Source organism: Acomys russatus, chromosome X (genome assembly GCF_903995435.1).
Source record: "Acomys russatus chromosome X, mAcoRus1.1, whole genome shotgun sequence".
NCBI lineage: Eukaryota > Metazoa > Chordata > Mammalia > Rodentia > Muridae > Acomys > Acomys russatus.
In genome coordinates, this window is record NC_067169.1 from 105,286,395 (window position 1) to 105,301,220 (window position 14,826).

Sequence of the window (14,826 nt, forward strand, 5' to 3'; positions counted from 1 at the left end):
CTGGGCTCACATCAGCTGATTTGCAGACTTATTATAAAGCTACAGCAATCAATACATTACAGTATCAGCATATGCATAAGCATATCATTCAATGGAGTAGAATTGAGAATCTAGAACCAGGACAGCTGAATTTCTACAGGGGTGCCAAGGTAGTTTGATGAAAAAAAAAAAGATGATACCCAGACAACCAGATATCTATATGTGAGGTGGACATGACTAATGCCCCCTATAGGCTCAGATGTTTGGACAATTGCTTCCCAGCTGGTGGCTCTCTCTGGAGAGGTTATGGATCCTCTAGGAAGCACAGCCTTGCTGCTCATTTCACATCCAGCTCACTCTCTCTTCTTCCTATATAGGGGTGGACATGTGACCTCTCTGCCTCCTGCTGCTGCTCTTGTTACCTATGCCATGCCTCCTCCATCATTAGGGACTCTCCCTCTGGACCCAGAAGTCAAATTATTTCAGAATTCAATCTTTGTCATGATGTTTTTCACAGCAATAAGAAAATACTTAATACAATATGTAAATTAGGGGGAATATAGAAATATATAGGGAAGATAGAACAAAAAGTAGATTAGTGAATCTACTCAACTTACTGCCATAATTGTCACTCAAAAGGGTATTTTTATTTTTTATTTTTTTAATTCATGCTATTTATTTTCATATCAACTATTTTACATAATTGTAAGAGCATCTCAGTAAGTTTCCATGTAATATGCTATTGGTATTCTATCAATATGTAGAAAATAAAAATGATATTTATGTACAACTTTTCCTTGAATCAGTAGTCTGTGCTTTGAAATTATGCTTTAAAAAGGTGCAGCATCTCTTGTACTTCCAATGTTATTATTACTTAGAAATAGTTATTCTGAGGAACATCAGTCCTGGGGAATGTTTTCATGAAATGTTCTGGAAGCTGCATTACAGAATGCATGTGATGAGGATTTGAAGGGAAGCAGTACGTTTTGAATTTTCTTTCCCTTGGAGTTGAGTGGTATTTGATTGAAGAGTCACATATCTATTTTCCATATGTGTTATGCACATGTTTTCTTTTGACCCATTCTTTGCTTACACTTCCCAGCTGTCTTGAATATTTCCTGTTCTATGCTGAGAAGCATGTTCTTTCTTATAAAGGTACATTTGCTCACATTAGATGATAAAGTTAGGAATCAAGATGGAAGAATTAATATTTTCTTCCTGTGATAGAAAGTAAAGCAATAGCAGGAACCCGATAGAAATAAAATTCAAAGAGACCCCGGAGCTTTTAGGTAGGAACAGCGCACAACTCTGCACCCTGGTCACTGCCCTAACTTGGACATGGTAATGATAGAAAAGGAATGAGAGACACTGTCCGTTGGCTGCCTATGGTCCGGAACTGACTTTGTTGAGCACAGTGTCTGTTGGCTGCCTATGGTCCGGGACCGACTTTGTTCAGCACCAAATACAGAACTTGTGCTTCTGGCTGCTGCTGTGATTCTCCTCGTGTTATCTTCACACCGAGAAGTCTTCCAATGTGTCTTCTCCAGTTTTAATGTAGAACTCGACAAGGGTATTTTTAATTCAGTGGTACAGAATTTTGTTTATAGATGTAAGCTAAGTTTAATTTTAGATACAATGGTATACAATTCAAATGTAAGATTATTCTTCACACACATTATATACTCTAATATGAGGCATTGTACCCATATAATTCAATTATATTACAAGGTTTACTTCCAATACTTTGAAAGTGCTATTACAGGCTGTTTAGGATGAGTAAGTTATACAAGTTAAGTGTTAATTGGTCAAACCATGGTCATGTCAACGGCTAGTCTATTTTTACCACAAGAATATACATCTTAGGTATGACAGATAGATATAATTCTATACATCAATAAGACAAAATAGATAAGGTCTTCAAGAACTTCAGAGACATACCGACTTTTTAAAAATTATTTTAAAGATTCATTGACAATGAGACAGATAAACTCCTGACAACACCTCAGCCTACCTCAAGAGGATGATGAGAATCAAAGATCCTCCTCATGGAGATGGCTTCAAATGTAGCAAACAAGCCACTGGCCAAAATGTCCTCATTCCTACCACAGATAGAATTTTGCCTAAAAAAAGGCAAGCTTGGATGTAGGCAGAGTTGACGGCCAAACTCTGCCAAGACAGGGTAATCAAGTCTTCAATAGTTCCTGCCTCACAAATATATCTGTCATATATACTGAACAAGAAGGCTGAATATGATGCTCCAACATTATAGAGAGTTTAGAGTGACTGTTTAGGTAGAAAACTGTCTCTGTCATCTTCTCATTTGGGAAGCTGTTAACTTGCACTTCTGGTATATTCAGGTAATAAAGTTTATTCCTTCTCAAGTCTCTGATGGGGTTGAAGACCAGGTAGTTTAGTTTTACAATTAAGCTTAGTTGTTTAGGAGTTAAGCTGTTTTTATGTCTAGATAGATGTTTTAAGTTGATAATGATGAGATATGATAGATATGGATTTACTTTCAGAATTTTAGACGCACCAAGATAGGAAAGATGTTTTCTTCAAGGCTGCCAAATACAAATAGCACAAACACTAAGAATGTAACATTTATATAATTCCTGATTGTCTCATGGTTCTTCTTGCTATAGGTAGTTTATTGTATATATGTGTAATAATGGAAATGTATACGTAAAAATAAAAAATTAATAAAAAAGAACAATATGTAAACTAAAACTTTCCCCATTCCCATACAAAAATTTAATTTCAACTGAATAGTTAGTTTAAACATAAAGGACAAAACTACAAAATTTTGAGAAGAAATACAGGGGTGAACATTTCTAACTTTGAGTCAGGGAAGGATTTCTTTTTAGATATGAAATCAGAGCATTCAGAAAAGATGAATATTGATGAACTGGCTTTCAGCTTTAAAAACTTCTGCTTGGTTTTAAAATCATCCAACATTTCAGATTGTTAGTCAACATTGGCTTCATAATACTGATCTAGATGACATGCCACTTTCACTCTTTGTTTGCATGTTATCTCAGTACTGCAAGCCATAGTAGGCTGCACCCCACTGGCCAGTTGTCTGAAAACTAATATTTGTTCCAGAAGCATTCACTGATACTTCTCCGGTAACATCCGTAATTCCATTAGCTTGAAAAGACCTGAAGGACCCTTATTCCAGAGAGCAGCAGCACATTGACTCCTTGAATTTGGAAGGCTTGTGTTGGGTGGCAGACACACACAAAAAAGTAGATGCTGCTTTCCAAGGGTCAATCAGCAGAACACAGTATCCCCAAGAGACACAATTAGGACTAGTACTGACAGGCACTCATTGGGAGGGGCACTTACATTTAGTGCATATACTATACCTCATGGAGTGGTATGGGAACTTGATAGCAAATGCTCTTTCTGGCTGTGTTACTCATTAGTTCTCTTATCCAAACTGTACTGTGCATATGGTAGTGGTGAGGTTACTGTTGCCCCATTTCAAGAGCTTGGCAAGGTAGATAAACAAATGAGCTGAACCAACCAGAGCTCATCAAAATTCTACTGGCCATAATCCCGTTGGCCAGGTCACATTGTCCCCAGATGCAGTACACTGGCAGAAGAAACAGACATAATCACTAGTTGACATTTAGTGAACACTTGCCATGTGCCAAGCACTATGAAAGCTCCACTCAGATTAGGAGATTTAATCCTTGCAGCATCCCAGTGAGGTACATATAAAGTTATGAAGCAGGAGAGCCAGGATTCCAATCCAGGTCTATCTGACTCCAGAGATGATATTTTTCATGAATACACAAGGCTGCCTGATTAATATATTGAAAGAAGTATTTGAACAGGCATGTGCTGCAGCTGCTTAGCCTCAGGTTAAACATCAAAGCATCAAAGTATGGTAAGCCTATGCTATTTGTCCCTGGCTACTGCAAATCTTTTTAAAAATGGCTTATTTGGGTTTCCTGCCTTATTACTAAGTGCGTTTTCTAGGATAAATCAGAATTTTTGTTTTAACCAAAAGTCTCACAGTATCCTGGCTGCAGAAGAGGTCAAGCTACAAAGGAATTTGTGCTGTACATGTCGACTTAGGAGCTGCTTTTCCCTTTCCAATACAGAAGTAATGAGGAGGGAGGGAGGAATTGAGCAATCAGTTTAATATTTTGGTTTTGTATGAGTTTTGTGGTATTGGTCTAATAGCCAAGCAAAGGGCACTACTGATACCATTGACACCTAAAAGTACCAAATCATATTAAAAGTTGAATAGTTGATAATGCTAATATACCACAATTTTGAGGTGAAAGAATGAACACACATAGGCAAAGCTCTGAGTTCAGAAGCATTCACAGATTACTTGCTCAGAACAAGCACATGTGCCTCAATGAAAAGAAAGGACAATTATGCTATATAACACACATTTATCTCTACCATAAACATGTACACAACTAGACCAAAGATAAAAACCCCATAGGAGTGAGTCCCTGCAGAGCAAGCAAGCCATCACTTCTTCCTAAGGCAAGAAAGCATTTCTATTTGGCTCCTGCCAACCAAACACATGCTCCACTCTGCTCCCAACCAGATGCTGCTGAGTAAATACAAAACTCTGTGACAAAACTTTCAGCAAGTCCAGGTTGTAGTCTGTCATCCTGTGGCATCTGCTATTAGGGTCAGTCCCAGGCAGATTTGTGACATGAGCAAAATTGAACTTTGTCACCCTATCATGTAACTGTTCTTCCCTTCTTCTAGTTTAATGCATCTAAGCAAGTACTTTACTTAATAAAACATTTATTATATCACTTACCAGGTGCCATGGTTGGTTAATCTGCCCTAACTTTTAATATTCATGGCCTTCAAGAGTATTTGAGCCAGGTAAGGTGGTGGGTACCTTTAGCCCCAGCACTAAGGAGGCAGAGGAAGGCAGATCTCTATGAGATCAAGGCCAGCCTGATCTACATAGCAAGCTCCAGACCACCCTGGGCTACATAGTAAGAGCTTATATCAAGAAAAAAAGGAGCATTTAAAATGAGAGTTGGAAGCTGGGTGTGGTGGCACATGCCTTTAATCCCAGCACTCGGGAAGCAGAGGCAGGCGGATCTCTGTGAGTTCGAGGCCATCCTGGTCTACAAAGTGAGTCCAGGACAGCCAGGGTTGTTACACAGAGAAACCGTGTCTTGAAAAACAAAACAAAACAAAACATAAAATGGGAGTTGGTCCATACCTTTCCATAGTCTTAGCTTATGTGAAAATACCTCAAGCTGAGATTAAATTACTTCTAGTATCATCTCAGCTGCACACAATCTAATTTAAGTGGATACTCCTGGATGATATACACTACATTGGGTATACTGGGTGTGTACACACACACACACACACACACACACACACACACACACACACACACAAAATCAGTCACTCTTACTGTTGTACTTCAGGAAATACAGTCTAGAAAGACAAAGAAGGCATAGTGGCTGGCAGCCTCGGTTAGTCAGGAGTGGCAGGAGCATATAGATTATTTCATTCTAATATCTGCTAGTTCAGTAAGCAAAGAATACGGGTTAAAAACAGAGATGGTTGATACTTCTGGCCCTACTCCTGCATCAGGCACATGTAACAAGTTCCACAACCTCTCAGAACAGTGCCAGTAGCTAGGGCCCAAATGTTCAAACACAGCAGCATGGGGGAGGGCTCGTGTTTCACATTCAATACAGAACAATGTATTAAGTACATTTTTTGAGACGGGGTTCTGTTATGTAGCCCAGGCTGACTTCAAACTCCCAATCTGTCTCTGTCAGCTTGCTAAGAATGTGTACACACATGTGTGAGCATGTGAGTGTGGAGGCCAAAGGTCTGTTACTGGCCTGGATCTTATCAGGAAGGTTAAGCTGGCTAGCCAGTGAGCCACAGGATGTCCATGTAAGCAAACACTGTTCTGGGATCACACAGGCTTACCACTGTGCTCAGCTTTCTTCTATGGTATGCTGTTATGTTTATATGGTGAGCACTTTACTGACTGAGCTAGCTCATTAGCATTTAAATATATTTCAGCACGATATTTTTCAACTTTTGCTGGGTTTATCAGGACATAAACCTTATTATAAGTTGAGGACCATCTATGTCTCTACATAGAAATGCCCAGTATCATTGGTTGTTTGAGTTGAGAGAAGACATCTGTGGTGATCTGTACATCCTAATTATTGTATCCCTGACAAAGCAATACTAATCTTCAGACGGTTTCAACATACGTTTGTAGAAAGGGCAGCTCTCCAAACACAGAGAGAAATGAACTGGAGAAGTGCGAGCTTTTCCCTTTCATTACCCCTACTGCTATATTTTTTTTATAAAGCAAAATACTTCTGTTTTTTTTCCCAAACTCTCCTTTTTCACTGCACTCCTAACCCATGTGCATCAGTGAATATGGAGAGTAAAGCATATTGTTTGATATCAGAGGTCAAGAGAGGCCAGGAGCAGAAGTGATGTTCTCTGGGAGAATGACATTGTTCATGGTTGGGCGTGGGGTACGGGGGAGAGCATTAGAAGACCAGGGTTCTAGGCTGCCATCTGCTACTAAGTAGATATGAAGCTCAGGAGAATGGATTGTCCTTTCTTTAATGGTGGTGTCTTTATCTGCAATCTGTCCAGCAAAAGAACTGGTCTCATGTAAAGAATGAAAATAGTCTAATACAAAATATGCACTTTGAAAACATGGTGACAGATGCCATTAATCCAAAGGAGTAAAGGACTTATGAGGGGAGGGGAGTAAGGGGAAAATGGGAGGGAGGGAAGAATGGGAGGATACAAGGGATGGGATAACCATTGAGATGTAACAAGAATAAATTAATAAAAAATTTATTTTAAAAAGTGAAAAAAAAAAAAAAAAAGACAAGACCGAGCAACAAACTACGACTGGATCTCAAGAAATCAAAACAAATATGCAAAATTGAACACGTTGAAAGCTTCTGGTGGCGGTTTTGCATATTCAGCCTTGAGAGTGTCAATGCCTCCTTCAGATGATCCAGTGGGAGGTAAAGTGACTGTGGACTGCTGTGTTGGCCAGAGTAATGTGTTTACATTCCAAAAAGGAACCCTATGTGAGGCTCAGCGCCGTGGCCTGGCCTGGTTGATCATGGGTCATCAGCACCTATAAAACTTACACTGTTTTACATTACACCATTTGATTTAAAAGCTATGGCTCTGTTCTGATTTCTGTCTCTGTCTTGTCAATCTGACTCACTGTCAACACTGAAGAAATTGCTTGGTCCTCGCTGAAAGTCATTGCCAGGGTGGTCTGGCTCTGCTGCTCAAACATATCCCACTCCATCTGTTCCTCCCTGAAACAGAAGGTTGGCTGCCCAGCTTCAGATCCAGGCAATGCAACAGAGCAAGCAGAATTGACACAACTTCCAAGCTGGAGGTTTCCTGAGCTCCTCACTGACGATGCTTCATTGGATCTCAGTAGGCTCTAAGTGGATGAGAAGTCAGGAGTCATTGCTCATGCTTTGACCTACTCCACAACTCCAGCTTCTCTGACCCACCTATCCATCATGCATCTTCTCTGTGGAGAAAGGGAGGGCGGGCAAGTGGATGAGTAGCCTACGCGTGCATGTGCAGATGAACATGTTCATGCAGACACGTGATGGCAAGAGGAGAGTGTGATGTGTCTTTATTGCTCCCTGTCTTTTTCCCTTGAGACAGAACCCGAAGCTTACCTTTTCAGTTTCACTTAGCTTGGCTAGCTAGCAAGCTCAAGCTCCTGGCCCACTTGTTTCAGCCCCCTAACATTAAAGTTATAGGCAAATGCACACCATACTCTGTGCTGGCAAGGGGAATTTGAACTCAAGTCCTTACATTTGCAGAAAAAGTGCTCTACCCACTGAGTCACTACCCTAGCCCTACAACTTGCGTTTTCTCTGTTCTTGACTTAGCCATGCTATTTGAAAGGGGAATATTGATAACATTAAAGAGGTTAGAAGTTATTTCACCAGTATCTCCACATGACTTGGCTTCTGTGCCCCAATTACTGCATTGGTCAAAGGTAACTCCAGTCACACCCTGTGATTATTTCATTGTATCATTTAAATAACACATCCCATCCACAGTTTCATTTGCAAAGGCTGTAAGCTCCTTGGTCTTTACTGGACACTTTATTTTTATTCATGTGGCCCCAGGATATAGCACACAGTGGTACAAAGTAGGTTTCTCTCCTCTCTCTCTCTCTCTCTCTCTCTCTCTCTCTCTCTCTCTCTCTCTCTCACACGCACACACACACACACACACACACACACACACACACACACACAAATAACTTCTAGGACTTGAGTAAAAAATGGTCTTTGCAAAAACTGTTCATTTATAGATCTAAAATGGAAATATTATTATCACCTGAGTCTCCATTTCTTCATTTATAAAACAGCAGTAATAATAATAGTGTCCACTTTGTGAGCTTTGTGTGGGTGAAGATTAATGATGAGAAATGTACCACATGAAACATAGATAGGCTGGCCCATAAGCGTATAAGTGACACATGCAGAGTATTAATATTTGCTATGAGGCAAACTTGACACAGCTTGACTTTTGCATTTTATGTTTCTTCAGAGACTAGAAAAGCTGGCTTCTTTTCAGAGATACACTTTCTTGTAGCTGATATCTAGCCTCAAAAATAGACAGAGAAACTAAAAACTACTCTGTAGCTATGTATCTTACTGTCATTAGATCAAATAATGCCAGAAAGCCCAGCAGAATGGTGCCTTCCATGCTGGCTGTTGCTACCAACACACACCCTGCAACCAAGGAAGTGCAAGGACAACTCAGCAGGAAGTATATAGAACACTTTTCTCTGAACCACAGAGCAGAATGCCTAAACTTTGATAGACAGTATTCTACAAGGTGCGAAGAAGACCCCGAAGTGTCTTATCACAGCCATGGAATGCTAGCACTGCTCCTGAGGACAAAGATAGCCTCCGGCAGAGAAAACATGCAGTGACAGAACAAGAAAAAAATTCCACCTCTCAAAAAAAAAACAAACAAAACAAAAAACAAAAAAAAAGAGGGGGAGGGAGAGATAAGTGAAAGACTATTATACAAAGGAATCTGGTTCACACAACCATCAAGAAGGAACCTGAAAACTTTCTAATTTAAAGAGAAGTTAAGAGGGAGTGGTTTAATCTGTAAGACACGTGTATGGCAAGTTAAAAGACATTTGTTTCAGAACGCAAAAGCTTAGGAAGGATCCAAACATAGTCGCTGTGACAGAAGATGGTGGCCATGTACTTGAGCATGCATTTCTTCCGGCCTCCTATTGTGAATAGCCCGGGTATAGTGTTCAGCATGCTTCCTCTGCATCAGCTTCACACACATTACACCAGCTACTCCTTAGGTGACACCAAGAGAGTCCTCAGTTAGTAGGTAAAAGAGTGGGCGCCTTCAAAGTCCAAGGAAACCAACAATGTTCCTTTGGAAGTGCATCAGTAAATCACAAACATCCATGATTATCCACGAGGGTCTAATGAATGGAAATTGCACTATGGATTCGTCAACGTGGCAGGTATGAATAAAGGAACCCAGACAGGGTCTATCATTTCTACACGTCTGGAGTTAAAGCAACTCTCCAGTGCAACATTGTGAACTGAGAGTGTACAGTAACAATGGAGTGGGACTAATTTCAAAGGCTTCAACTGTGTGAAAATGTGTACGTCAATTCCATGCCTCCATAACTTATACAGCATTTTGACTGAGATGCTTGGCAATAAATAACTGAAATGAATTCTAACTGTTCAGAGAGTCCATCTCATATCTTTGCCACCACCTTTTATATTTTCGTGGCTAGGCTACCTTTACATGTAAAACTGAAATGGTATTTAGGAGGTGAAAAAGAAAGGGAATGCAGAGCCGGTTGACGATTCACCTTGGGAATTGAATAGCAGAGTATTCAAAGCACAGTATTTAGTATCGGTACTGAATACATAAAGTATATGACCATTACAAATCCACCTTCCATTGCAAAGCTTTGTGCTTGTTGTGACATATCTGATAATGCAATTAAAGCTTCTGCTGTGATGACAGTATCTTTCATCTTCTAGATGCAGGCAAACATAAAGCCTCAGATCATTGGGAAAGAGAGCCCATAAGAAAAGCTCAATTGTTCACAAAACAGGTGCAGCTATTTGGCGAGGGAACTGCCTAACTGAAGGCATCATATCTCCAAGGGGACACACCAGTTCAGAATGCCATGTTCTGCAGAGAGATTAGCCAAAGCTGTCTTCTGGAACCATCTTAAAGATATGACTATCCAACCAATACAAGTTCTGACTATACAAAAAAGACATAGGAAATTGTGCATGCTAGCTTAAAATGTAAATGTATTTGAACCAGGAAATTTATGAAATGGCTTTCCAGACTCTTCTAATTCAACTCCAAATCTCAAAACACAGATCTCCATGCATGGTGCAAACCATGCATGCTGCTTATTTAGTCTTTGAACATCTTAGTACAAAGCTTGCATTGTTTTTCTAGACATACGTCATTATCCTTCATATTTGCAAAATTATCTTCTGGTGTTTCTTCCCCCTCCTTCTTCCTTACACCAGTATCACCTACATAGATACTGTCCTTTTTATTCTCACTGTCAGGAGCACACAAAGCATTCCGCACACCTTCGTTGAATGGCTATGAATAAATGACAAAATGAGGACACATGGTTTTGTGGCAACTATGTGAGATGCACAACAACACTTTGCACTTACTTCCCACTCTTAGATGTGCTCCGGGTCTTTGTAGATGATGGAGAGTTGAAGTTTGAAGAACCCCATCTATCCTTACTATACCCACCGAACAAAAATATATACAAACAACATAGAGACAAAAAGCAATTAGTCATTTCATTTAACGATTTTCAAGGCCACTCTCTCTCCCTCCCTCCCTCTCTCTCTCTCCCTCCTCCCAGCTGTTTTTATCCAGCTATGTCCTTCAATGTCAAAGACAGTGGGAAACCTTAGTCAAGTTCAAATAAAACTGTCCTTAGAGATTCAAAATTTGGCCTGTTAGGTTCCATTAATGGTAGCACCATAGGCCAAGCACAAAGGAGGTATCTAGTGAAAAAAATGGTATAAAATACTTAGTCCAAAGAGAGTATTTTCTCCTCAACAAAACAAAAGACCCTTTCATTCCCAGGCACTGGGGTATCTGCACCTCAATTTCAGTTATGAAGGTGCTGGCTTTCAGTGGGGGATATGGGCGCCAGGTAACTCCCAAATTTCTTTGGGAGATACTATCATCAGGTGAATTAATATTTTTCACTCATAATGCTGCATGGGAAGGCCACAAATTCAGATATTCATTCGGAGAAGCACCACTTGCTTCGTGAGTAATTGAATTTAAATTTCCACCTTCAATAACTCCACAGCTTATGTCAAACCTTGGAAACAATTACTAAATAAATCACAAGGAAGGTCTGCTTAATCTCATCGGGTTAATAAACGAAGGCAAATTAATCACCTCCAGGTAAACAAAGAGGCATAATTGATTGCAGTCTCTTTGATTACTTTATTCCATTTCCTTTATCAAACTATTTTACCATTATCTTCAATTCAGCTGCTATGCCTTGAAATTAATACTTTACTTCATCTTCAGACTTCCATGGAATCCAATTCAAAGCCTTTCTCTCCACTTGATGTGTGGAATTCTTTACTCCAATTTCATCATATATTTTTGTTACTAAAATCTACCTCAGCATAATCTCTTAGAAACTGCGAAGGTAAAACATGCCTATCTTGTTGGTCAAAGTATATAACAGGGCCTTCTTTTTTATTTTTACATTTCTTTACTTATTTTATTGTGTGTGTACACTCAAGTGTGTATGCACCTGTGTCATAGCATGTATACATAGATCATAGGAAATTTGTATAAGTTAGTTCTTTCTTTCTACTATATGGGACCCAGGGGATAGACTCATGTCATTAGGCATGACAGCAATTGCTCTGAGTCATCTCATCAGCACAGGACCTTCCTTTGTAATTTAAAATCTATTATTATTATTATTATTATTATTATTATTATTATTATTATTATTATTATTATTTTGTTGTGTGCGTGTGTACTGCTGTGTGTCATGGTGTGCATGTGGAAGTCAGAAAACAACTTTTGGTCATTTTTCCTTCAGCCAAAGATTCCAGGATCAAACTGTGTTTGTTGGGCTTACTCAGCAAGTGTTTTTAACCTGCTGAGCCACCTCACTTAAAGGTCCAACCCCTCCTACTGGTAAAGAAGCAGCGTGTCTAAGAGAAGAATGTCAAAGAATTTTCTAGATTACTATGAATTTGCTAAGTCATTTGAAAGTAAGAATCTCTGTGTAGCAGCATCTATGTGAAGGCTGGGAAGGTGTCATGAATGACATTCACCGGCTTCAAATGGGCACCATGAAATAAAGATGGGCTCTTGGTGTTTGCAAAGGTAATAAAGATATATAGGCACAAACACTAATCTGGAGGAGTTGATATTAGCAAAAGCTCAAACTGTTTGGATTGAGTGTCCACAAGGACCCCAAATCAGCCCTGTAAGGTGGGAGCCATGCAGGTGGGCTCTGATCTGCTGTTTGCTGTGAAGCTCGGCAGTTAAGGGCTGAGATTCTAACCAGTCAAGTGTTGGAGACACCACTTAAATGTGCTGCTCAGCGACTCACCAGCTGGGGCTATGTCCTAATGGGGACTGAGGAGCACACAGGGTGCTATCCCTACTCATACAGTATGATGGATACCTGTCACTCTCCCCGTCCAGAACCAAAGCCAGAAATTGACTGCCACAATCTAAATCTGGACAAAAGATTCTGGGTCAGATAGATAAATCAAAGGGATGTATGAAAATGATCTAAGGCCCCTTTTACTTTGTATCATAATAAACAGCAGGAGGAAGGAAAGAAGGAAGGAGGGAGGGAGGGAGGGAGAGAAATAGGATGAAAGGAAGAAAGAAAGGGAGAAAAAAGAAGGAAGGAAGGAAGGAAAGAAAGAATGAATGAATGAAAGAAAGAAAGAAAGAAGGAAAGAAAGAAGTTAGTTTTTCTTCAGAAGCATCAAAATGATTGTTTTCAAAAATTGGGTGCAGTCTGCTGCATAGGATGCAGAATTTTCCTATTAGAGAATCCAAGTAGAGGGCTGGAGCTATATAGCTCAGTTGATGGAATACTTGTCTAGCATGCATGAATCCCTTGGTTGGATCCCCAGTGCCACAGCAGGAACCCTATGTGCAGGTGTATGCCTGTAATTCCAGCACTAGGGAGACAGAAGAGGGAGGATCAAAAGTTCAGGGCCATCCTCAGCTGCAAATCAAGCTTGAGGCCAGGATGGGTTACAAGGGGCCCTGACTTGAAGGGAAACCACAAACAAGTAGGCCTCAGGCACCTCCCTTCTACATTCCTGGGCACTGGGCTTCTTCCAAACCTTCACTCACACAGTAGGCAGCGGGAAATTTGCCTAGAAGCACTCCCAAACCAGAGAGCTTTTAAATCATCCTGGGCACACTACAAGCTTAGATTGTGTGCTCATCTAAGTTTAGGCATCTGTGTACTTTTGAATAAAACAATACCCACTCTCACTACTAAAGTCCCACCTCTTGGCTGTGAGAAAGGAGGTCTTTTTAATTTTACATTACAATTCCTCCTCAAGGGAGAGTGAGGCAGGACATAGGTGAAGATGGTAGCCTGCAATGGCAGCCTTTGTGTTATCTGCTTCTCTGGAGGTGGGTTATCCTGGAAATGATGCCACCCCACCTCACCCCAAGACCTACTGCAGAATCCCAGAAGTCCAAAATGGAGGGGAATAGAAACAAAAAACATTTTCAGGAATAAATCACACAGGGAAGGTATGGCACCATGGCTAGAGGTGAAAGTACTCAAATGTCTCCAAATGTGTGTTCTGGGCAAATAGCTGATGAGGTCCCAGCGGGAAAACATATCAGAAAACGGGGAGTGGACAAGAGGAACTTCTGGCAGGCTTAGATCCTAGAAGGGCAATTTTGTAGCTTATATTACAGATAGTTGTAAAAAAAAAGGGGGGGGGTCTGCCAAATATTGGCAAAAGGAAGCCATCCTTCTCCTCTCTGAGATCCAGGCTGGGTAGATAAACTTGGGCAAGTTGTTGTAAATCTCAAACCTTGAGACACGAGGAATGAAAGTAGCAATTCTGAGGGCTTAGAATTTCCCCCAAAGTGTCTCATAAGAGATAACGAGAAAATGCTGCTGCAGCAGACTACTGGGAGCTTCAGAGATCTGGAAAGACACAGGTCAAAGGCCCAAAGATTAAGATGCTGCCAAGAAACATCCAGCACATCCCCAGGGACTTACAGGAATGTCTGCTTGCTTCCCAGCTATATGGATGATGATTTGTGGCGTATGAGAATGGGGAGGGGACAGCGTTGTGTTTGACCTAGTTCCTGACCTATGCATCGAAAACAGGCAGGCTCGGTTGTCACTCTTTTGATCCATCCGTTTCTACACCACTTGTCAGGCCTCTTCACTTTCATCTCTTTAAAACTGTAATCTTGAGAGCTGTGGTTGAGATCCCAGAAGGTCGGGGTCCAGCCTTCTTGAGCCGCACCTGACTCTCATAGCCTCTTCTGAGATAAGATTCTGGCTGTCCTCAGGGCCCCATCAAAGGCTTGTGAAACCGATTCCAGGTGAGTTTCCGATAAGAAAAGTTAATGCATGCCAGCCCTCCTCCAACTGCCTGGTGGGATGTCCTCACTAACTATTAAAAGCAAGAAGGCCTTTTTCCTAAAGGCTCCATACAAGCACTAAAGGCTGGAAGGGTGCAAAAGAAAATCCTGCAGTGTTGTGCGCCTTTAATTTAAGTGAAAATCAAACTGTGATGG

At 40.6% G+C, this 14,826-nt stretch overlaps 1 protein-coding gene across 3 annotated transcripts in view; it reads right to left on the reverse strand.

Annotated features, from left to right (window-relative positions):
* Hs6st2 (heparan sulfate 6-O-sulfotransferase 2) overlaps nucleotides 1–14,826 on the reverse strand; it is a 286,621-nt gene that overhangs the window by 28,475 nt on the left and 243,320 nt on the right. For 2 of the 3 annotated variants that reach the window (XM_051142465.1, XM_051142467.1), the window contains exon 4: nucleotides 10,710–10,784. The exons of the other annotated variant lie outside the window; for it this stretch is intronic. In XM_051142465.1, the coding sequence (XP_050998422.1) occupies nucleotides 10,710–10,784 (75 nt within the window). The remainder of the gene's footprint in view (nucleotides 1–10,709; nucleotides 10,785–14,826) is intronic. 3 annotated transcript variants of the gene reach the window in all.